This window comes from Amblyomma maculatum, chromosome 3, assembly GCF_055883805.1.
Source record: "Amblyomma maculatum isolate TAMU_Amacu chromosome 3, ASM5588380v1, whole genome shotgun sequence".
NCBI lineage: Eukaryota > Metazoa > Arthropoda > Arachnida > Ixodida > Ixodidae > Amblyomma > Amblyomma maculatum.
Window position 1 is genome coordinate 171,823,053 of NC_139346.1, and position 25,550 is coordinate 171,848,602.

General features: G+C 44.8%; 1 protein-coding gene across 1 annotated transcript in view; it reads left to right on the forward strand.

Moving 5' to 3' along the window:
* The first annotated feature begins 214 nt into the window (after positions 1-214).
* Positions 215-25,550, forward strand: part of LOC146196932 (serine/threonine-protein phosphatase 4 catalytic subunit) — a 28,334-nt gene continuing 2,998 nt past the window's right edge. The window contains exons 1-7 of the mRNA XM_084598647.1: positions 215-372; positions 745-903; positions 3,757-3,909; positions 10,040-10,213; positions 13,176-13,302; positions 18,958-19,147; positions 23,313-23,391. Of these exons, the coding sequence (XP_084454773.1) occupies positions 370-372; positions 745-903; positions 3,757-3,909; positions 10,040-10,213; positions 13,176-13,302; positions 18,958-19,147; positions 23,313-23,391 (885 nt within the window). The 5' untranslated portion in view covers positions 215-369. The remainder of the gene's footprint in view (positions 373-744; positions 904-3,756; positions 3,910-10,039; positions 10,214-13,175; positions 13,303-18,957; positions 19,148-23,312; positions 23,392-25,550) is intronic.

The following is a 25,550-nucleotide window of genomic DNA, read 5'->3' on the forward strand; positions in this document are numbered from 1 at the left end:
GCAACGGTTGTCAGGCAAGCATCATCCCTCTCTTGTAACGTCTTTATAAAGGGTGCTTCGTAAGAAGTTAAACAAACGTCACATATTTTGTCTAAGTTCGTAGGAACGCGCTTTGTGTTGATTAAAGAGAATGTGCAGCTGTAAAAGTCACTTCGGTTACTGTCTATCATAATTACGAAACTGCGCATTTGCTGTAGACGGCTGAATTCAATCACGTGCCATCTTTTTTTTGCATTACTTCCGCCGCTTCCGTCCCTTGTTTCGTGGTGCGTTGAAGCACCGAGGCCGAGGCGGCGAGATGATATTCCTGAATAAGTATTTGTGATTTCTTTCATCCAGCAAGCTGACTTCATTCACACCACAAACAAAATGGCAAGTCTGGTTCCACTGCTTACACTTCTACTTGATGTGCACTCAGCATTGGTACCTTCAGCGCCTATCTGGAATGTGGCTGTAATGCCTGCTTAACGCCGCCTTTTGCTTGTCAACCATTCAGCGAGAGTTAAGCGTTGCTAAAAGAAACCTTCCGCGCCAATTTGCTCATTTGTTTAGCATCTCACTGAATGTTTTGCTCCGCTCTTTTTGTATGTGACACTAGTGTTTGACGTTGCTAAGTGCAGCAGTGTGGACGGTCTTCCTTTGGCGCAATGTCCGACAACTAGCGTACTACGTTACACCGAGATTTTTCGCGCTTCGAAACCGCTTGGCGTAAGGGTCTTGTTTTATGTTTTGTTTTGATTGTAGGATGGAGGCATGGGCGACGGCAGTGATCTGGATCGCCAGATCGAACAGCTGCGAAGGTGCGAAATCATCAAGGAGTCTGAAGTCAAATCTCTGTGCGCCAAAGCCCGGGAAATTCTTGTCGAAGAGAGCAACGTCCAGAGGGTGGACTCGCCGGTCACCGTGAGTTTGTTTTTGTTTGGCATTATTTGGAGGCACATCTCTGGGACAGGTTAACGCAGCTGCTTTCATGACATCCTTAGCCGAGTACTTTAGACAGGTGCGATCATTAAAGTGTCACATAAACCTTGTTTATACTAATTTCCTGGCCACTTAGTATTCCAGCCGACGCCACTGCACATTGAGATTAACAGTTGTTGTTGGAACCGTTGACTTCATTCTAGCACCGTGCTGTATACTATTCTCTGAACTTGTAACATGTCAGATTGAGCCCCGCCGCGGTGGCGCAGTGGTTAAGGCGCTCAACTGCTGGATTCAAGGACACTTGATCAAATCCCGGTCACTTGAACCGTATGAACCAAATCATGTCCAAATGAGCAGTATCTATAATCTTAAAAACTGCATTCTTATGTGGCAGTACCTTCTAAAAGGCATGCAATAAATGACCTTATGATCTATTTTTGACGAAAGTACAGCCATGGCTTTCCCTCTGGAATGATGAATCTGCTGACCACTCTTCCTTAGCTTGCACTTATTTGCCCATGCTGTTCTTTTTCATTATTGTTGCTACCAGCACTGCATCCTGGGGCCTTGGTCTTGCATAGGGTCCGTTACTTTCGTGGGAGTTTTGAATCTGACCTGTGAAGAAGACGGCTCCTAGGTCCGTATCCAGAGTTTGTGTCGTTATAAAATGTATTGCTACCTCCCCAGCACCAAGTCATGATTTGTGGGAACGCCGGAACCTGAAGTGGCTACTACTTCTGGTTCCGGTGTTTCCACCATTCATTTGACTCGAGCTCAGGGAGATAGCAACACTTTCGATAACGATGCAGACTCGGAATACGAACCCTACTGGAGTTGTAAGCTGTGCTGCATGCGAGCATCACCTAGAGGCTCATAGAGTGAATTATATAAGAGCTGAGAAGATTCAGAGGACATGGATTTGTGGATGTGGTGTTCTAAAATCCTGAAGCCACACACAACATATAAGAGATATTGGGTGGCACGAGATTCATTCTTTGGTATTTTTGCATTTTGCCCCCATTTAAATGTGGCTGTCTGTTGCTGCCAGTTTGGTCATGGATTTGCATTGCACAATCCAGCTAGCTAACATGTGTGTTTTCTAGGGAAATTTTTTTGCTTGAAACATCTAACTTTGGTGGCAATTATAAAATTAGCTTGTATTTGTTTCTAAATGTTATGTCATTCAAATAGCACTCAGAGCCAAGTGCTGAGCTCGTCTTCTCATAATTGCTCATAATATCCACCTAGCACAGCCAAAAACTTGAAGTTGAAGAAAAATTTATCTTTGTCCGTAGTTCGAACCCAGGACCACCCCTTGTGTTTGTGGCAGTTGCTCTACCAACTAAGTTTACCAAAACAGCTGGCAGATCAGATGAAAGAACAAGAGCAAATTCATCAACAACTTGAAATTGGAACAGTGTTCTTTTTCTTTTTTTATATAGAAAAGACACCCAAGATGGAGTGAATTTATAATAAAAGGATAATTGCTTATAAGCATCCACCCAAATGCATACAACTAGTAATTACTCCCTTATTACTAGTTCACTCCTCCTTGGAGGTTTTCCCTAAAGAACATTGTGCCAGAAATGCATGTATGAGGGAAGGACTTTAGAATGATTTACATACAAAAAATAAGCAGCAATCCTTTGTGAGTAAGAGAAAATAATTAAGCAAATAAGAATAGATGGATAGGCTGACCACAGTAGCTGCATTTGTATGGTGGCTGTGCCTCTCATAGCCTGCAGATAGCTATACCCCACATACCACATTAAGCAGAAAAACACCCCCTGCAACGCTACAGAGCACACTGTTTCCGTGGGCCCACTATGTTGCAGAATTTCTGGGCACTACACTGAATAACTGCTGTCCCCTGGTGATGCCGGAAAGCCAAATAGACATGGTGTTATTGTGTGCAGCTACTTTAGAGACCACTGCTTATTTCAGTCATAATCCCTGTTTGCACTCTATAGCTTTCATGTATACGCTCTCTACTCGAAACATTAAAAAAGAGTTGTGAAACACAATGTGCACTTTGTGAGCGCTTTTTTTTTTATTATTTTTTGCTATTATATGTGTTAGAGTGTTAATGTAGACCTGAGGTCGAGGCTCATTAGCAGTGCTACTAAATGATTTAGAGATTAATGAAATAAGCATTCATATTTTTGTAGCGAGAGCTACATTGGCCACAGTCTCGTCATTTCGCCGTGCCTCTTCATGCTTGTCCATGAGAAGAAGACAGACAACTAAGTAGTTGGTAGAGGCGAACGACAACAGCAAGTTGCTAGGACAGAAGGTTCGTTCGAACATTCTGACATCGGTGTGCCCCAGAGTTAGACGTAGAGACGATGTCACACCACTAGAAGTCTTCTACACTCGGCTGAGAATGGTCGACAACGTGAGGCAAGGGGTGCTCATAAGTGAATTGATTCCCCTATGGCATAAATAAAGCTGAAACCACGAAGTAAACTACCATGTGCAAAATCCATGCCTTTACTTTCAAGCCGAAACTAAGCATAGCCATGCAGATTGCTCTTTCGTAACTCCAGGTTTAACCATAATATAAACCACAGCTAATTTTTTGATGTCTCACTTTCTGATAAATTGTTTTGCACATGTGCTGCTATACTGAAATCGGGGGCAGGTTTCTTTTGTGAAACAGTAATTTGTTTTGCATCCGCAGCGCCTCAGTTTAGTAGCAGGTTGTCTTATCTGAATGATCTTCAAACTACTCAGATTTTACCGCTTGAAACAAAAGTTAGTGGAATGAAAGTCACTTTAGGTGCTGCCTGCACATTTTCTGTGCAATACCTTGCCTGTTTATTGCCTTTGCAGGTATGTGGTGACATCCATGGCCAGTTCTACGACCTGAAAGAGCTCTTCAAGGTGGGCGGAGATGTCCCCGACACCAACTACCTCTTCATGGGAGACTTCGTCGACCGGGGTTTCTACAGCGTAGAGACATTCCTGTTGCTCCTTGCCCTTAAGGCAAGTACCCAGTTTGAGAAACCTAGTTGTGCAGTGAACTCTGGGAAATTTCTGGCAGCTGCTGGTCTTGCTGTTCTTTTCAGAATGCTACAAAAAGCAGTGCATCCTGTTGAGGGGAAAGTTCAAGCATCAAGTGCTTCCTGGTGGTTAGCCCTAGCACCACTTGGCATCTCTTGGAGAAGCTTTCATGTGGATAGTTTACTTACTTTGTGGCTCTACTGTCTGTCACTTTGAATTTTCACTCACCAGGCTATATTTTCTCGACATATTCTTAAAGCTACTTCGGTAGCATTGGGGGCAGATTTTGAGTTGAGCGTTGCAGATGTGCAAACATCACATTTTTGAGTGCGAATCAAGTGCCTTTGAAGGATTCCAAATATTTGTACAAGTAGCTCAAAGTAAAGGCAAACACCTTCCTATAAAATGTAGCTATTGCTATATGCTCGTTTCAAGCCAGTGATGTCGAAATGCACCAAAGGTATTCGGCGGTGGAAATGTGATGGCAGCCAAATTGGGCGCAACCTTTCTGATTGGTTGGGTGTCCAGTTTGAGCTTAGCTTCTTTATACATACATGGGAAACGGATCCAAAATATGTCTTGGAGTGCTGTAAACTTTTAACATGGGTCAGATACTGAAAGGAAGCTGGGAAAGCAAACAAAACCTTATAATAGCAACTTGAGAGGTGACACTTTTCATTTTGCTTCAAACTTTCGTGGTGGTGAGCACTTATGTTCAGGCGCAATGAAAAGTACTGAAAAAAAAAAAAAAAAAAGAGGTGTTCGGTTGGATTAATGTAGAGAAAATACAGTATCATCTTTCTTTCACTTGGCAGTCTGTTTCTGTTCTGATTCCATTTCTATTTGCAATCGCTTCTCTTCTATGCAGCTTAGACTGCTTTCTCTGACGCCACACAAATGTCACCTTCGCCACCTGCCACATGTCAGGTGGAGAGAGGAAAATTCTCCTAAACACTGCCTGGCACCTTCCATGGTTGGCACATGAAAGCTGCACGGAGGCATCAGCATTAGACAGTTTTCGTCTTCATGCCACTGCTAACGCTATCGTATTGAATGAATAGCCAGTTGACGCACCCGGGCCAGAAGTGCACAGATAAAAGCTAAGCAGTAGGAGGGAGGGGGTCACAGTTTTCTGTTCCTGCTAACAAAGAATCATTGGGGAGCTTCTTTGTTGAGTTTGTAGTCCCTGCCCTGTCTGCTGTGCATACGTGGAGGGATGATGGTATCAAATGTGCAACCGTGGGTTGCGCTGAATGTGCAAAGTGCAGTTCCGATCGGTAGCACCAAATTTCGCCCATTGGCAAGGGAAACCCAATTCGAAGAATTATTTTTTGCTCTGCTTCCTGATATGCTTGAGCATTTCTTTAGCAATTGCAGTAAAAGAAACATCACAGTACCCCTTTAATGCTCATACGACAATGGAGCTTACTGAATGCTGTTGTGAAGCACCTTTAATGTGGCCAGCAAGATACCTCATTACTGGAGGATGGACATCTACGGTTGATTATCCAAGGGTTGCAAGATGCAAGGCACTGCGGGCTATACTTTAACAGTGCAGCTTGCATACAGATGCAAGACTAGAAGCCATACGTGTTCATGAGGGGGTAGAAGCATTGCAACACATTTGGTTTGTGGTAAAATTAGCTCCTCTTCCTTAATGTTGGATTCTTCGTCCCCTAGCACGAATGTACCGTGGTGAAGCTGCAGCTTACCGGTATCGCTCAAGAGGAAAGTATACAACAGTTGCGTCTTACCTGTACTCACCTATGGGGCTGAAACGTGGAGGCTAACCAAGAGGGTTCTATTTAAGTTGAGGACAACCCAGAGGGCTATGGAACAAAAAATGGTAGGGTTAACAAGTTACTGACATTCTAGCAGAAATTAAGATGAAGAAATGGACAAGGGCAGGACATGTAGTGCGAAGAGAGGATAACCGATGGTCGCTTAGACTAACAAACTGGATTCCAAGGGAAGGAAAGCGTAGCAGAGAGCGGCAGAAAGTTAGGTAGGCGGATGAGGTTAAAAAGTTCGCAGGGGTCAAGTGGATGCAGTTAGCACAGAACCGGGTCAATTGGAGAAATATGGGAGAGGCCTTCGCCCTGCAGTGGGCATAGTCAGGCTGATGATGATGATGATGAAGCTGCAGCATGGCTGACTCGCAGCATTCTTGCTATCTGTTCCTCTGACCCTGTCTGCTGATATGTAGATATATGTAGTTGACAACTTTTAGCAACAATATGGACGGGGTACAGAGTTGCCATGCAGGAGCCGCTTGCCAAATCTGGTGGTAAGGTAGAAACAAAATTTAACTTAATTGACATTAGAAGGCTGAATGTCGGATATGCAGTAACCAGTCTGTTCGAGCCTCTGTAGATATCAGATATTTTGCTGAGTACCTACTCTTTTGCTTTGTGAAAACTTGTCAGCAGATTTAGTATTTTTACTTGCTGTGATTTTAATTTTCACCTAACCTAGTCCTAACCTGCATAGTATAATGGCACATGGCACTGCTGTTTTGCCACTATTTCTTGCAAGTTATCACGACAGAAGTGGTGCCTGCTGTAGTAAAAGGGGTCATGACACCAATTTTGGAATATAAACTATTTATTGCATCTTATTTCTTATGTGCCAAGCAGCTAAACCCCAAAGTTTCAGCTTCATCGGAGCCACAGATATCTTTAAAACTAGTATTTTCGTTTTGTCGTGAACAGCTTGCTCATCTGGCCACCATTGTGGCCAGTAACGACATCAACCGATGCCGCGTTGTCAGCTGCATGTTCTGTGCACAAGCAGCGTCAACCGTGGTTGCGCTATTCTAGGCATTATAATTACGCAAAGCCGACGTGGCGGACCAAACAGTAGTCATGCCACTAACCGCTGTTACTGCAAACTGCTTTTCTATCTCTTTTAATGCGTTTGGGCGGGATTCAGGAACACTTTGGCGCCTGAGTACGAAAGCCGCATGAGCTGGCCCGCTCGAACAATGTACACACTCTACACTGAAACACGTCTCATAAGCAACACATAAAATGCGAATAGAGTGCCGTCCGACTGCGCTTTTGTACAATCTTCGAGTACCATCTGACAGTGCAGCAGCGTAGTGCGGCACCCAATACCCCGTCCCGTACTAGCATCGTTTACGCTGCTCGTTGCCAGGCCCAAGTCTGGCCCTAGCTGCATCATGAAACTAGACGATAAGCTCATGAGGCTTGCAGCACAGGACGCCGCAAGCTTACAGCAATGGTGCCGCTCGTGAGCACAGCTGACGACGGCACTCCGGCCATCTGCTCCTCCCTAATTGTCACTAAGCCTACTTTGCTTAGCATCAAAGCCACAGCCGACAGCAGTTTGTAAGTGATCAGAGAGACGTTTCATTAAAAGGGCCACTCGATCATGAGACTTCCCCTCAACCCCATTGTTTTGTATTGAAGGAAATAATTACTTTCTGCGGCGCCTTAGCAATGGAGCTAGCTTACAAGAACACGGGCATAGCACCGGCGGAAGCTGCAGTGCGGCTGTAAACAAAAGCTCCCATCATGTGGGTCAGCATTTCTCAAAAAGCATTTATTTTTTATATTCCCTTTTCCAGGGCCTAAAATTATGAGAAAAACAAATTTTAGCATGATTTCTGACACGGGTGCAAAGGAATCTGCCGTATTGCTAGCGCAGACGTCTTGCGAAGGGCACGGCCGGCATGGCGGTGGTGAGGGCAGTGCTGCTGCGGACGATGGCGGCGGTCGCGCTGAATGTGGATGTGTGGGCAAGAACTAAATCGCATTTCACTACAGTCTGTGTTCCGATTTCAGAAACATGCTGAGGACACTCATTGGGAGTTATGCTGGTTTTGAGCAAGCGTGAACACAGTAGTGTATCGACAGCTTATCGACACCTGTGCAGCAGCAGACACGGAGTCAGTCTGTGACGTTACGAATCTTCTCAACATGGCTATCGCTGTCGGTGGGAGGAGCTTTGCGGTCTCAACTTCAGTCACTTATATGGAAATAAAGAATGCATCTAAGGTGCTCAAATTTCAAAAATAAAATAATAAGGTTCCATATTATCTGCCAGACTACAAAACTGCAATATATTGGATGAGCATGGCATGACCCCTTTAATTCGGAAATTGGGATGCTTCGAACTGCCAGTGCGGTTTCGCTCAAAGCCAATCTTTGCCATCAGACAGTCGTCAATTTGAATGCTATGGTTATTGGACAGGTTAATTCCAGGGTGTCAAACGGGAACTTTGGGGGAATTCGGTTCATGTTCGGGTTCATGCCTGTTGGATTCAGTTTCAGCTCCGGAGACACATTCCATTCTGTACAAGTCAGTTCTGTCCTGCCCAAACCGGTTCAAACGGATCAGAAAAAAAAAAAACTTCGAGAGTTTTTATTTATTTTTTTAATTTCTACTCTATTTGTTTAATACTGAGTTTTATTTCCTCTTCCAGCATATAGTAAAAGCTGAAAATCCCTACAGTAGCCCATCTATTTTTCTCTTCGTCAGATGTGACTGACTCCACTTAGTTGTACAGGCATCGGCAAAATGTTCATAATGTTTAACCGACGATTAGAGCAGGATGGGGGAAAGTATTGATTGAAAAATAGTAATAAAATTGCTGCCCAAGGCGGCCTTTCCACCATAAGCATCAGATTATCATTCTTAAGTCTCGGTCAACCAAATTGCATCTGCTGGCGTCGCATCGCATACAGCTGCTATGCATGTGCTATGTGACTCATTGCAACATCGTCGAACGATAGGAAAATAAAATTATTTGCATGACAACTTTTTTTTTAACGGATCCATCGTTTCGTTTCTTAGTTTTACATGGTTGTATATTTATTTATCTAAATATGTAACTCAACTTACGAATTATATGCTATTCTTTCAGTGCCTAGGAAGGCTTTTAAATAGGGCAACTTTCTTCATGAGAGGCGCCATTGCGCAGTGCAGCAGCCACCCATGTTTGGAATGAAACAATAGCCCGACACCAGAGATTGGTGCTGTGCATGTGGCAATATATTTTTCTTTGTTCTTTTTGCAAGGGTCATTTATTCAATATGGTTGTGACGTTTGCGGCGTGCAGTGGCGCTTTGAAAATAAGCGAGAAGGGTGCTTTACAAGTAGCAATAAAAGAAAAATAATGAATGTAAGTTACCAGCAAAAGTGGCTCGAAACTGTACTGCGAACCGGTTCGGAATGATTCCTCCAATTTGTTCCTGTTTGGGTTCAGTTCCAAGATGGCAGAAAACATTCGGGGTCAGTTCGGTTCCGGTTCGACACCCTGGGTAATTCAAACGGCCTCACTAAAGGAAGTGGCATTTAGTTATGGCTGGCATTGCAAGCAGTTGTCAAAATAGCCCTGCTCGAACCTGAATTGCATGCTTCAGAGTCGCTCGTGCACAGCCATGACATAAAAGAAGAAGAAAAAACGGACTTATTTTCGAGAGTAGTCCGGCCAGCTGGTCTGCCTTGTTTCGGTAGGGTACCAGAGTTTCTGCTGAGTTTCGGGCCAGTTTGTGGCTGTAGTAAACTGTTGGGGGTGCGTCAGCCTGTTGAACGAGCCCTGTTGTGTGCTGTTTCATACGCTGATTGCTGCCCTTCACATTTCCTTTGCTTCCATCCGCATGCTTCTACCATTCCAGGAGCATGCCAAAACGGTGCAGTCACATTCTGTCGGCCATTTGCACCGTTGGGTGCGGTGGTCTCAAATGTGACGCAGCTGCTTGTGTTAGATCTCCACTGCTACTTCGTTGCACTCTGAACCAAGCTACAGGGTCGCTTATTGTTCTAGGACTGTCCTGCTTCGATATTGTTGGAAATATGAGTAATCAACTCTGTCACTTTAGGCTCATCTCAGGAGTACGTAACCATTATTCAGTCATTCACCAAATAAATCTACTGCGATGCACTTGATTTTTCTCAGTTTTTAGAGGTCATTCGAGAATTTCAGCTTCGGATAATTTGAACTTTTTTTGCCAGTCGTGTGAAGTTGAATCAACGAGTTTTTACTCCATGTTGTTTTTTATGTATGCACAAAGTATTAGTACTTCATAGCTACCCTAGAGGGTGTGCGCGGTATGGGGTGCTATTGACCAGTATTTCGTGCCTGCAGGTCCGTTACCCAGACCGCATCACACTGATCAGGGGAAACCACGAGAGCCGGCAGATCACACAGGTGTATGGCTTCTATGACGAGTGCTTGCGCAAGTACGGTTCCATCACCGTGTGGCGTTACTGCACAGAAATCTTTGACTACCTCTCCTTGTCTGCTGTCATCGATGGCAAGGTACGTGAATATTAGTGGCTTCAGTCATTGCACCGTTTGCACTGGCGAGTTTGTGCACTCGGGTATAATATTGGCTGGCCCAGAGGTGGGTGTGATGTTCAGTTGTGGGGCCTGATCTCTGAGGCAGAATACTGTCGGCTTTTACCCATAATTAGCATGCTTTCACTTTTAGAGGGATAAAAGCACTCCGTGGCAGCTGTATTAACAAGAAGCAAACTGCCGAGCAAGTTGGTGATTCGTCCACTCCTTCACATTAAGCTGCGTTGCACTCACTACACATTTCAGAAATTGCCGATTTGATATGTGGTCCTGCTCAGTATCACGGTGTGAGACCTATGGGTTTTTCGGCGTCAGCCTCTTATTTGAAGTTGGTTTTGATAACCCAACATGCATTCCCTCTGTTCCTCCGTTTCCCCACCAAAGTGAGGACAGGGAGCAGAGGAAATTAGGCTAGCCTTAATTTGCTGTGTGCCTGCACAGGTAGGTGGCAAAGTGTTGTTCAGACCATGATTCACGCAAGCAAACAAGGCACATGCATTTATGTACGATAAAAACCTACATATGCAGTAGGATCTCTCTAATGTAAACCCGGATCGCACGAATTTAAGTACGATACGAATCCACGACCGCCGCCTTGAGCACTGTGCTTTCTGCAAATCAGTAGTGCTGTGTGTACAGAGAGCAGTTTCACCTCTGCATACACGGAAATAGCTTGCGGCGGCGCATGGCCCGCGTGTCACCGATATCGTGCTGTACAGTTGTGAGTTGTTTCTGCGCTGCAAACCGCATTACTCACATCGCGATAGCCTATGCACCGTGCTCACCATGAGTAGTCAGATGTGGCAGTGCGGCATAAATGAATGCCATCAGCCTTAACCTGCATGCATGCATTTCCCATGCTCCTGCGTTCAGATTTTGTTTGTTTGTATTTTTGATGGTATGAAAATTAGGATACAAATTTTTTCGTGACCCTGTCAGGTTCGAGTCATCAAGATTCTGTAATGCGGGGCGCGATTTGGGGATAGCAGAAAAATGAAAGGAAAAGCTTTCACCTATAATGCTAGTGAAAGAAGCACGCTGAAACCATTTATTTGCGCTTCATTTTGAGCATGGCTCAGCGACTCAATGGACCACTTGCAAAAGTGCATGCACCACATTTGCATCCAGTTCTGGCTCAGAGCTTACTCCCACTATCTTGCTTGCTGGATTAGTGCATTTCATGCTGTAGATGAAAGAGCAGCTCAGACTCTCCGAGGCAGTCGTGAGAGCCAACCGATCTTGCAGTTGTTGTAAACAAACGTGCTGCTCCTGGTGCGTGCACAAGGCAGCAGCATGGCTTCTGACGTCTCAACAACTGACATGTACAGGTGTAGGCACCGTGCATATGTGCAGGTTAGCTCCAGCGTCCACGCATGTGCACAGCCACACACAGCGTATACTTACGGAACGTCCTTGCAGTCTGTTATTGAGTGAGTGTTGCTGTGAGAGGTGCTGTCTTCTGAGAGTCCCTGGCAAAGAGACTCTGCTAAAAGTACTTATCTCCAGTACGGTTGAGCACATTAGATATCTCGCATTGCTCGAAAGCGTGACTAGCAAGTTTCTCGAGAATGCTGGGCGAGCATTTGCAAACCGGCCATGGGGGGGGAGTCAGTAGTTGCAGCCTCTCCTGACCTTATTCGGTCCGTGTAGAAGCGCGTGAGAGGGTGCTGATGCTTTCATAGCTACAATTGCATTCCTTAAGCAGGCGAGCGTAGTCCGGACACGTTTGCGAGGTGTGATCGCCCAACTTCTGATTGCATGGGCATTGCAAGGTCACTATAGTGAAATGGCATTGAAAAAAGGAAAAAACAAACAATGAAAGAGTAAATATATGCCACCACTATATATAGCACTCTTGTCACTAGAAGCTTGATGGTGATAGCTCAGAATAAGAAAACCATAACTAAGGATCGCAGCTGAAAGTGCTTTCGTCTGTTGTAATACAAAAAAAAAAAATCGTACAGTAGATTTGACAAACTTGAAGGAGCCAGAGTGTTTGTCATGTTAATAGAAGTCCATTTTAACGGAAGTATTCCCTAAACAAGATGTCAATCCACAGAAGTGGATACACCAAGAGCCTCTTGGTGTCCACGGCTGTGACCTCGAGCAAAGGAGCTTGAGGTTGAGCAGAGCAGACCATTTGTGGTCTTGCCCTACATTCACGTGAATGCGAGCCGATTTGATGTTAGTACAGTGCTATCTGCACTGAATAAATTAACAGGACAGTACAGGAAGATAAACAAAAGTGAGGTCAGGAGAGGACGCAGCTTGCAGCATAAGGAACACCTTGTCAGCTTCTGCGAGCGAGTGGTGTACCCGATCCCTCTCCCCTGTGGGAAGGCATATGCTGGGCAGACAATGCGTTGCCTCATTGAGCTGTTAAGGGAGCATTGGACGGCATATGTGCGTTGTCGGCTCCAGGAAACTTAGCAACCCATTGCTCCCACTGCGGTAAAGATGGCATAGAAAAAAAATCCATCTGTGAAGCCTTTCGCAACTGTCCTGACAAAATCCAAGGATGCTTTGAAGAGAGAGATTATCGAAGCCTTCAGGAGGGAGAGCGTGTAGATCATGCCGTTGGTAGCCCTCAACAGGAAGGAAAATGTTGTCCAATTGGCAGCTGCTGCGAATTCGGCCAATTCATGTCTCATGACATCACAAAAACAACTGACGCAGACACGAGTGCTTCACGCGAGTGTCGCCGCAGCAAGAGCCTGGAAACTTTAGACATCTCACAACAGCTTAATGGCGGAGTGAACCACCTAGTGCTCCCGCACTGAAAGGCTGAGCTCCTTTTTCAGCTCGATTTGAAGTTTGACCATTGGCAGCTGGCTTTTATTTCTATTTCTAGGCAAGGTCATTAGGAAAAGCGGACTTCTGCAGGTCTCTTTTGTAAAACACTGCTGGCATAACCTGTGTGCAGATCTTCTGCGTTCATGGTGGCCTGTCACCATCCATCCAAACCCTGGACCAGATACGCACCATCGACCGCAAGCAGGAGGTGCCCCACGACGGGCCTATGTGTGACCTCCTTTGGTCAGACCCCGAAGGTATGTGCCACATCTTTGCCTCGTATGCTGGAGGTGTTGGGTTTAATCTCTAGTACCGTCAGGTAACCTTGGTCTGGTGCGCTCGGCTACCCTGGCGTAACTGCACGCATAGGAGGTCTTTGAGCCCACCATGTATAAAGGAGGAATATCTTCTGATGTTTAGAAACATCTCTGTCACTTAGCAACAACAGGAAATGTTTATATTAGGATTTGTTGGTGATTATTGTCATGCAACCATCAACTTTCAATAAAGCCGGGTTGCAATCCCTGTGGAAGAAAAGTACGATCACGCGTGTCTGGCCTAGATTACAATGGACATTCTCTCTATCATCAGATTTACTTTACTTAATGTAGTGCTTTTTTTCACAGCCTTCTATATTATCCGTGCCTAGTCAACCGCTCCGGCGCAACGGTTTAAGATAGTAGTCTAAAATCCTGGTTTGTTGGCGTTGCTTCGGATGACACAGCAAAAACAAGGTGTTTGTCGGAATGGTGCACATTTCCGTAATGAGGCACTGGCACCTGTAGGCTCCCGCTTCATGCAACGGGCATAATTCTGTGTGGTGATCCCAGCCGCAGCACCTCAACTTATCCAGATACATGTAAGAAGAGTATTGACCACGGCAACGCGCAAAATTGGGCAAAATTGTGGAAACTGAGCAGAAACATAGGCCGGGAAACCAAAAAACCAGAGAACAATTGAAGATCTGTTTATACAGCCTGCTTAACTGTTGTGCGGAGCGCACCACTGTATGAAAACTTAAATAACCGAGCCAATAGTTCTCGGTAAATATGCTGAAATTTCTGCATGGATTGAAGGTTTATGCGGGCACTACATGCATACTTCAATAGTCTGGTAGTTGCGCTGGTCGAGGTGTCACTTTACCATGAAGCCAATGAGCTCCTTGAGCACTTTCAAATTAAGGGTGATGAATACATACTGTACTGTTGCCAAACTTGAAGTAAAGGACACAAACTTACTAGGAATAAAAATGCCCTGAGCCAGACTTAAAGGGACACTAAAGAGATGAATGAAGTAGGCTTGCATCGATAGAATGCCAGTTCCTTGTTACAAAGAAGCCACTCTTACTGAAAACAGAGCTGTTATAAGGTAGTAAAGAGGAAGAACAGGAATACAGGTATAGCCGAAACGGCCGAGGCTCACAACTACAAATCACGTCACGCGTAAGAGATCCCAGAAGCTGACAGATGCGAATTATGTTGACCGTTTGTCTCGAATATGATAACACGCTTTTATCACACGTAAACGATGGCAAAGAGACAACGTAAATGTTTGACAGCAAATATAAAAATATACTCATTTCGTCCGCTTGTCGGTAGATGCCGCTAGTCTCTCAGCTAACACGGCACTACAGGCGTCCACTTCAGTTTCGATTATATTCCTGCTCAGACACTTTGTGCGTGCTTGGATAGTTTGGTTTGGGCCTATGGCGCCTGAAGTACGAGCTCGGAGCAGCAGATGCGCTCCGAGCTCTAAGTGCGTATCGAATGAAGATCATGATTCTGCACGCGTCTGCGAAGTATTCTCCGCTCCCTGAGCGCCAGCAATCAAGGAGTCTCCTCTTGCGTCATAGTGTGTGCGTTATCCTCCCCTACTACTTAGTAGGAGAAAGCAGTTTGAATTCGACCGGCGGGAACAAAAAAAAAAACTTCTTATCGCAATATCTAGGCAAGAATTCGATTTCTTGCTGCCAGATATGCGGCGACAGTGTCACCAAATGCCGTTTATTAGATTTTGATAGCATATTTGAGTGTCTTTAGTGTCCCTTTAAAAATGTGGTATATATAACGTCAGAAATGGTGTGCAAGGCAGCCAGTTTGTGTAACATCTACGATTCGTGATCGCCAGCGGTTAGCACCATTGCTAGGGGCCTTTTTCTGTCACTTTTCTCGCAGGCCTTTCTGTGGCGTGCCTCGCACAGGTGCTTTATTTCAATCTATATACATGATGCTCGTATACTAGAATGGATACGTTTTGGCTAGCCGAACATTCCCTTATAGACTTGCAGTCCGAATTCCGTCTTCAGGAGCACTGGAGGATGACACCTTCTCCCTGCTGGGCGCTTATCCACGGCTGCAGCAACATAGACAGCACTTTCCAGTGAGCGCATAATTATGCTATTCTTGCCGTGTCCAAATGCGCAAAATATTCGAGACAGATTAAGGTATCAGTCTGGATTTGCAGTTGAAGGGAGTGCGTGAATTGGTCTCTGGGCTTTGCATTTCTCAGTCAGCTGAGCTGCCGATCAAACAACCAGGTGTATCGGTATTGGCGATAAGAAGTTATTAAACGGTTCTCTGTCAGACGAGGATACCTACCACAGGAGACTCCTGTGGGGCCGTCTCGACAGCTGCTGGAGCAGGCAACGCATGTCTCTGCTTTCGGAAATTAGTTCATTTTGACAGTAAGCGCCATAAAAGTTCCTAACTACGTCTCAATAGACATTTAAATAAATATAAAACAGGCATATTTGTATGTCCCAGAGCTTTACAGCTGACAGAGGCCGCGAAATTTCATCCCGCGTACCACTGCCCTGTAGGTAAAACCAACAGAATCTGCGGAAATCATGGCACCCTAAAAAATGGGCTGCCACTAGTGGCCGCTATATCACCGAAGCACGGGTGGGCCGATGGGGAACTTTGCTTTCTTCCACCGTTGCCTTGAACGCGATGGTTGGCATCCTTTGATCTTAGCACTCGTGACAGGGCGCGGATAAACGGGAGCCTGTGGATTTTTGTCATTACCGGTTTTTGGGAGTTACGACTTCCCTCGTGTTTGTAAACAAGCTAAAGACGGAATGCTCAGGTTCCACCTCGTGTGACGCAGATTACTAGTAAACGCTAGGGGTGAGTGAACATTCATATTCAGAAAACTGATATTCAGAATTTTCCAAATATTCGAAAGTTACGGAATGCCCAGAATTCTTAATTCTCTGCGGTTTCACCGCTCTGTGCTCTACGCTGCAATGCTTTCCCGCGTGGACTGTGCAGTGAGGCATCTTCAAAATGTAGTGAGGCCTTTTTGTGAAGAGGGACCTTGACTTTTGAGAAGAGTGCCTTCTCAACAGGGAATAAACAACACAAACAGTGTGTGTTGTTTTTAATGTACTGTTATTTTTTGTTTTTTTTTCTTCACTGATCAGATATTTGAAGGCATTTTTCTGCAATATTCATATTCGATTTGTATTTGAAATTTTCAGTATTTGCACGCCCTTACAATTATGGAAGCTATGCTTGTGAATACCATGTCTTTTCATGTCCCTTTTTATGGGTGTATAAAACGAGCGTAATTTTGCGTTTCCTCAATTATTTCCAGCATTGTCATTCGGAAAAATAGGAGGATGCATAAATTTATGTTGCTGTGATACGAATTAATGTGGTAAAAGTCGCTCAGGCGAAGAGGAGTCCATTTGTCGAAACGTTGGCTCGGCTTGCAAGCTAAGGCCCCCCTTCAACCTTTGTTCAGTGCTCTTTCATACTGTGTGGCAGTCTTTTTTTTTCTCTTGTTCTACCCTGTGATAAAAATTGTTTTCTGAAACTTTGCAAATTCTGGATAGTTTTGATTTTTGCTGCAGTGTTGTTGCATGAGGCCTAGTGCTATGCTTTCAGCATGTAGGGAGTTACTACGCCATATGCTTTTGTTTAGCTTACAAGCGAAACATCATGTACATCGGATCTGGTGCTTGTAGAAGAGCACTGGATTCTGAATTGTGTATTTATTTACTTAAAGTGGCCCGCACGATCATAGCCCAAACATTTATGTTCATTTTGGCCGACAAGAGCTGTGCTCTTTTTATTTTTTGACTGAAGACAAAGGGGATGAGCAGAAAGTAGTGCAGGCTATCAGTTCTTTGAGTAACATGCTTTATGTCATTCTGCTGCATCTCTTAGGCTTTAAAGGGGCTCTTCTTGGGAAACCAGTGAAGCGCAGACAGTGAAGCCCTCCATAGCGCTCGCCGGAACACGGTCTCGTGTTCTGCGCATGCGCGCCGGTACAGCGGCCATCATGTACACAGCGTGGTGGCCGCATTTGCAAACTGCCTTCAATGGCTGCACGTTTCAATACTTTGCCACCAAGCATTCCTGATGGGACAAAGCACAGATGCGAAGGACAAAATGCTGCAGCAGAAACAGCATGCCTCCTCCGCTGTGTGGAAGGTCCAAAAGACAAACTACATAACAATATCTGTATTCTTACTGTCTGTCTGAACTAGCACCCTAACTGAGGTGAGTGCTCCATCAGTGATACCTCTCATAGCAGCAGTGTCGCAAGGAACCAACTTTGAAGCAGTTGGTAGTTTATTTTTTACATCCTTTGATTATTTATACGAGAGAAATGAAATGCCAGTTATTTTGTGTGTCACGATGAGAGTGCCAGCACCATGAAGCTTATTGGCATGGGCACATGATCTTTGCCACGGAGAGGATCGCCGTTTTCTTGAGCTAACGGCCTTGATGCAGGGGTAGTGCTTTGTTGCCCTTTCGCATGTTAATTGGCTGAGGTTTAACCCTGCTCAGCCTAGTTAGGTGCAGCAAAAGCGTCATTTTGCACGATTTTGCTTTGATTAGGCTTAGGTTTAAACATGGGCAGGCATGATTTTGCAAAGACTAAATTGGTGAGACTATGGAGTCGAAGATACCATCAACTACAAGAGGGAAAGCTCTATGCTTTATCTACCGTCAAAGGTCGATAGGTGGTACTATGATTAAGCTATATGCCACACTGTGACCTCTGGCTCATTGAAGGTCAAGTGGACGCCTAGGTTGACCTTGAGGGATACATGGTATAGTGAAGCTTTCGCCTCAAAGGAACAACCAGTAAAACGTGTTGTCTCCGAGGGAATGTGCACCTCGTGCTGACCCATGCCAGTAGCACACCTCCGTCATGAGCAGCGCTACACGCAACATTGCGAAGTTGGTTTATTTAAGAACCCATACCGAAAATCACTAGTGCCGCGTCCTCTGAGACACCACTTCTATGCTGGCATTTTACGATTTTCGCATAACGGACATTTTAAACCAGCAGCATGTGAGTAATCCCAGAGTAAGGGCTTGAGACCGCCTAATGCACTTCAATGGGCTGCTGTTCAAACATTGCCTTATGCAAGTTTTAAAATATGCATTTTATTTTGTTTAATTGCATTTAATCTTTTTTTATTTGTTTAATCGCCTTGGTGAATTCTGAAAACAATCTTTGATCACTTGCTAATGAATTGCCTTATTTTTTTTACTATACTGCATTTCCAGTCACAAACTATTCGCTTAGTGTTTGCTTCAGACATAAAATCCACTATTCGCGCATGCCTAGTCATAAGGTAAGCTTGCATTAAGGCTGCTTGCAATGTGAAAATTTGAAAAATGACTCTTTACGTGCGTTTATGTACATGAGAAACTCATCAAAGTGCAGTAGTCGTCCCAGCCACTAGTAAATGTTTCCAGCATGGGATTGGCTGTAAGGTGCTTTGTGCTGTCACTGCTGCGTACTCGTCTTCAGTGTCTTGGACGCGGCATTTAGGTCACGGATCGTGCTCTGTGCAGTTAGCTGTAACCTGTTTTCAGATATTCAACTTTCCCTTCAATTCATAGGCAGAGGCTACTACAACCTGAATGTTTTATTACCCTATTTGCTTACAGACACACAAGGCTGGGGGGTGAGCCCCCGAGGAGCAGGCTACCTCTTTGGGAGTGATGTGGTCTCGCAGTTCAACGCAACCAACCACATTGACATGATCTGCCGGGCCCACCAGCTTGTAATGGAGGGTTACAAGTGGCACTTCAATGAGACCGTCCTCACGGTCTGGTCTGCACCCAACTACTGCTACAGGTGACTTGCTACCACATTTTCTCCAATAGGATATATGCTTGGGCTGGTTGGTTCATGATTCTGGGAAAAAAGCATGGCACCAAAGGCGAGGACTGACAAGGCAGAAACATGAAGCGAAACGCACAGAACATTTCCTTACCCGTGCACATTCTTTTACCCTCAGCGTTTGTCTATTACATAGACATGCAATTAACTCTTTTGAACCAATGTGACAGCCTGTTTTTACTAATCACTTGAAGGTTGTGAGGTTTGACTAGCATTCTTCAAGGTGTGCAAGATTCAATGCGAAATCTATTCCAATTAATGAAGGTTTACAGTGCTCCGTAAACCCTCGTTAATTTGAAGTCTCTCAGAGTGTGTGAAATATTCCAGCTAAGGGAGATTCTAGATTACCAGAAAACAGAGCAAAGCAACAGAGGGGAGCAGGAACCATTTTGCTATTTGGCAAAGCTGCAGCGGATGCTCAGCGACTAACTGCCATGGAAAGGAGGTTGGGATGGATACACAGCAGTCATCCGTTATCTCCATTTGCCGTAATTTTGACTAAGCCAGCAGTATAGAGAGCTTGTTCCTATTTCTGTCCCAATGCAGCCCAACATTCGGGGAAGAGAACTCTAGCACTAGCGTGCATGTTTTGCATCGACGTTCTCGGCAAGCCTTGTGGCTGAGGTCGAATATTCCAGCTAGAAATCCTGCACCCTTCATAGTCCAACTGGTTCGGCATGACCTCACTTTTTAAGAGGACGTGGATCTTTCATGCCAAAAAAATTGCGAAAAAAATCACTTTTCAGAAATTGGGACTTGTGAAATTGGTAGCTCTGTGCCTACCTATCTGATTAGCTTCTTGCATCTAAAAATCACTATTTTAGTCAAGTAATGATGTTCCACTTGTGCACAATGCACCTCCTGGGAGTGGCTAGAATGCACCGGATACTGCCAAGCATGTTGATCGCATACCATCAGACTGCAGTGTATTGCTTTGCCGATGTGGTATTATTGCCTCCTTGCTGGTGCCACGTTGGAGTTTTGCCGTATCACTACCCTCCGGGTGACGTCGTGCAATGGAAGCAACAATGAAGCGATGTTGTTTTGTTTTTGTAGCAGTAAGACAAGGACAATTTTGAATGAGTTGTGTCCAGTAACGACAGAGTAGTAGTAGTACAGTAGAACCTCGGTGATACGAATCGCACGGGGTCGCGAAAAAATTCGTATCATCCGAAAATTCGTATTGTCAAAACAAACGAAAATAAGCATGCAGAAGCATACCTATTTTCGAAAATAAGTATGCAGAAGCACGTCCGAGAGGGTTTATTACCGTCGCCTGGCCACAGCTCGCCACTCACGGAGCACACAGCGCGACATCGGCAACACGCGGGACGCATGCCTTCGCGAACTTCTCGCGATGTTTCAGCACGACAAGAAATGGCGACGTGCCAGCCACGCGCCGCCACAGATTGCTCGCGATGCATACAGCACGACTAGCGGTCGCGAAGTCTACGATGTGCGGCCCGTGCCGCGTGCACCGCCGACTACTACTCACGGTCGCACGCCACTGCAAACCTTTCACGACGTAGAAAACGACCACGATGCCGGCGATCTGCGATCCGCCCGTCTCCGCATACTTCTCGCAGCGAGTACAGCATGACTGGAAATGGTGACAAGCGGGCCACACGGCGCTGCAAAATGTTCGCGGATCGCGATCGAGGAGCGAGCGATGTCCGGTCCGTGCGCACCCGCCGCCGCCAGCTACGGCAGTTGCGACGTCTGTGATTTGTCGGTCACGTGCCTCTGAAAGCTTTTCGCGGCGTGAGCCCAACAGAAAATCGCAACATTGGCAAGGTGTGGACCACGCGTCACCGCAAACTGCTCGTGATGCGTACATACAGCAAGGCTGACGATCGTGGAGTCAACGATGTGCGGTCGCATTTCGCGCGTTCATATCATCCGGTTTAGCGCGGGAGAGTGTTCGGACCATCCGAAATTTTGCACATTGTATGCAATGCACTCTGGCCAGGTAATTTCGCGAATTCGTATCACCGAGATTTTACTGTAGTGTAAAAAAAACTCCATTTTGCTCCATTTTAAAAGTTGCTCGCAAATTACAAGAGTTACTTTTTTTTTTTTTTTTCTGTTGTAGTGGTGGCTTTTTGATTAATGCCTTTGCCAAATCACTTACATAGTTATATTAGCATGAAGAAATTGCTAAGTGCGAAGCTCACCTCGTAGTGCTGAACTTGTATGAAGTGTAACGAATTCGAATGAACTGAATGCATGGTGTTCTGTGTCCCTGGCACCAAAATTCAAAATAGTGAATACAAAATTTACCCACAATTTACCCACGGTGGTCATGCGCCACTCTCCATTAGATGAAGGAGACTTTCCCGGAATGACACGGAAATTTGGAATTAGCTTTGAATTAGGGAATGACTTGCTCGAAATTTTGCGCTAGCACTAAGGCAGCTATCCACGATCAGTGAAAATTCCTGTACTCCAGGACAACTTTTTGTGGAAGCAAATCACTTCACTGTGCAGCAGAATATAGAACGTTCAGAAATTCCATAGATCGTGCTCTGGAATGTTCTACCATTATGGAAATATTTACCATATGATTACATCAATACTATACTGCAGTAAAAGCCAGTTCAGTTTTATGGCGCATTCGGTTGGGGGGGACGAAAGCAGAGGCGCCGAGTATTGCAGAGCAGTACAGGAGCACGCCGAGCGAGGGTGTAACTGTCCTCCCACGGGAACGCTCTCTGCGTGTCGAGAGCAGCGAGCCACGACCATGTGACCGCGCTTCTCTGCTCAGCATTCTCCGCCTGCCCACAGTGGCGCCAGTTGCAACCCGAGGAGAGGCCAACGCTTCGTGAAGAACCGCTTGTTTTTTATGCCTTTGTTCTCACAGCGTGGCGATTTGCTTCCTTTGGCCCTTTCAATGCCAGCAGCGACTCTCAGACATGCATACAGCACCTGAGCGATGCCTTCCGCTCCTGACACAAATTCGCTTGATTCCGAAGAGCTCGCCGAGCGCTGCCGCTTTGCAGCCGCCATTTAGAGCGTCGCCCACTCAAGAGGAAAAAAAAAGCCATATGACTTCCCCTAAACTCGCCTTAGACTAGAAGGCAGCCGGGAGTGCACTCGACTGCTCTCAGTGGAGAAAAAGCTTTCCTCCTTTACCATTGAAGCGAGTGATTCTACTCCTGCTCTCCCACTGGAGGGCACCCGCTTGTCTGAGAGCACTTTTAAGTGCTCTCGAGTGCACCTGCTCTCCCACTCGAATTCGCCATTAGTGTAGTGCATTTAATATCAGTACACTAGGCCGTGCAAGCACGATGGCTACGCCATCCATCAAGAATCCTGTGAAACATGCGTCGGCTGCTTCTGCTGCGTCTGCCTGCTGGCTTCTGTAAGCTTTTACAATGCGCCTGTTTGCACAACATACATAGCATGGAATATTCATTAACCACGAATATGCATTCTCTCAAGCCTTCAGTGATGCAAAGAAACACATGTATTTGCATCATTAGTGGCTTGAAAACATATTTTAAAAAGGCAGAACTGAAACCGAAACCGTACTACTAGCAAAATACTATAATAGCAAATAGCAAACCGTACTATAATAGCAAAAAACTGCTAGAGAGAGGCAAGTTATGCAAAAGCCAATCTAAAGACACTGTGCTTTCCTGTTTTCTCAGATATGAAAATCGGCCGGTTTCAGTGGTTGTAATTTTGGTGCTGTTTCCGGTTCTGTGTGCCTGATGGCGGGAAAAATATTGGTTCAGTTAGTTTTATGCCACCTTATACAAAACCAAACGATTCTGAGGCTCATGTTATGCTTAAACGACAATTTCGATTTAATCAATTCCTGTTTAGAGAGAGTCTACTGTGTAATGTAAAAACTGCCCACTTGGTTGGTGTTTATAAATTGTGCTGTAAGTCGTGATGCTCTGTACCATTGCAAATCCTGATGCCTTTGTACTCTTTTTGTTGCATTTTTTTTTCTTTCCAGTGGGAATTTTCTATTTTTCTCTAAACGCCGCAGCAGATTTCCACATTTGAGAGCTGTCAGTAGTTTTTCACTTAAATGTGTTGGTCGATGTGCCCAAGTGTGCTGACATCTTTCTGTCTTGCAGTTTGCTAAACTTGCACGTACTTTTTCTTGCAGATGTGGTAACGTTGCCGCCATCTTGGAACTGGATGAGCATTTACAACGAGACTTCACAATATTTGAAGCTGCACCTCAGGTAGGTACTACTGCTGAAAAGGCTGGTAATCTACGACAGCAATACTGCAACTGGTTTCAACGTGCATCCAGAAATAAGTTTACTGAAGTGGGATAAGGAGGGTGGCAGAGACTGACATTTTGCAGTCTCTCAGGCATTAGGCACTAGCTTTTAAGGCTAAGGTTTTCAGCAAATACCTGTTATTACATATTGCCACATGGTCTGCCTGTACCTTTGACAACAAACCAGGAGTCTAGAGTGGCATTGAAATAAACTTTATTGGGCTGACTTGTGCCCACAAAGAACTAGACAACTTTGTGCCGGTGATAGAAAGAAGCGTGCTCGACGGTTGTCAAGCTACACAATGCCTGCCTGCCGCTCTCGGCCATGCTCATTTTAAAGCTGCTGAGAAATCATTGAGCTAGAAGCCAAAGGAACTAAAACAATCTGGAACAGTGTGGTTGTGATCACTCGAGACTACAAAGATACAAACGCCGCACTTTTTCGAATCTAGGCACCCCTTCCTTACTTTCGGCATCACGATTGTGAAAAAAGGGGGCGCTTAGAATCAAGTAAATATGGCAGTTTGGTCATTTCGAACTTATCAAAGTTCGTTTTTCCTTTCGATAAGGGTAAGCTCTTTGTAACGGTGACAATGCCTGAACAGCCTGAACCCCCTCATACACAGCAACCTAGGAATTTTTTTAAGCAAAGGTGCAGGAGCACACAAAATTTTATTAGGCATTTAGTACAGTTTAGATGCAGTAAGGCGTAAGCCTTTTTGTATTCTATGTTTGTTCTTTTGCGTTATTGTTTACTTATTTTACTGTTTACTTTATTCATTTGAATTTATTTCTTTTTTCATTTATTTTTTATTCTATTTTTACTTTTTTATGGCTTTTCACTATTGATTACCCAATGTTCAGATACCTTAGCTAATTTAGTCATTGTTGGCTCGTTATGTGGCTACTGCTGGATTGGCTATGGGTCTGTCTTTTGATCACGTATTCCGCAGACAATCGCTTTCTGCACACACCACTGGTGAGCCAAGAAAGGCTCGTACTTATAAAGTACATGACAGGCCTCAGAGCCAACCCACTCAACCATATCTTGTACAGCACTGCCGCTCATGCACAAAGTTTTTGTGTCTCCACCTTTGATCATTTGTGTTTGCCTCACAGCAGCAGCGAACAGTGAAACTAAAAATTAAATCACCTTATGTGTTTTCATTAAAACCTTTTGAACTATAAAAGTTAGCTATGTAAAGTGGGAAAAACGTTTTGCTTTGATAAAACAGTTTGTTCCTTGGCGCCTGAAAATTATTATTCTTGGGGTCTTGAGAAAGTCCTTGAAAATCCTCGAATTTCACATCTCCAAGTGGGGCTCTACCGAACGAGTACCTCTTGTCGAGTCTGTTTCCTTCCTTATATTGTTTGGCTAAGTACCTACAGGTGCTGTCATGTTTAACTTGTACAGATTATCAACTGCAAGTTGTTCTTTTATTTGGCTCTTAATTGCTTGTGATCCTTTTAGATGTTTGCTTTGTGTTGGTTAGTGGCAGTTTATGAACTGCACTGTTTCAGTGTCTAGTGGAGCACTATTTCAATAAAATAAGTATGTGCCGGTGTTTTACTGTCTATGTGTCATCCGCCGCTTGCTGATGTATGTGTTCATGCATCGAGTGACATTAGTGCCGCTCTTTGCAGTTTAACATCTCCGGCAGATGTCATGGAAAATAAATGGCAGTCATCGAGATGGCGTAGTGAAAGACTACGGAAATTTCGTCCACCTGGGGTTCTTTAACGTGCACTGACATCGCACAGCACATGGGCGCCTTGCTTTTCGCCTCCATCGAAAAGCAACCGCCGAGGCCGGAATTCGATTCCGCATCCTTGGGGGAGGAGGTTGAGGCAATGGGCATGAACTGGAGAAAATGTAAAGATAACAAAATGTGCCAGGTATTCTTAATAAGAGTGAGTTTGAAATAGAAAACAAAAATTTTGCAGGACCAAATTCTCGGGTGTAGCAGACACAATTTTCTGCAAAACTCTTATAATTGTAAGAGTAATTAACCAAAACCCACTAATTAACATTTTAATTGTCACATTTGTTTGGTTAGTTCCAATGGGCCATTCAAAGCCATGAGCAAGACAATGCTGTATCAATTTTTGAATCCGCGG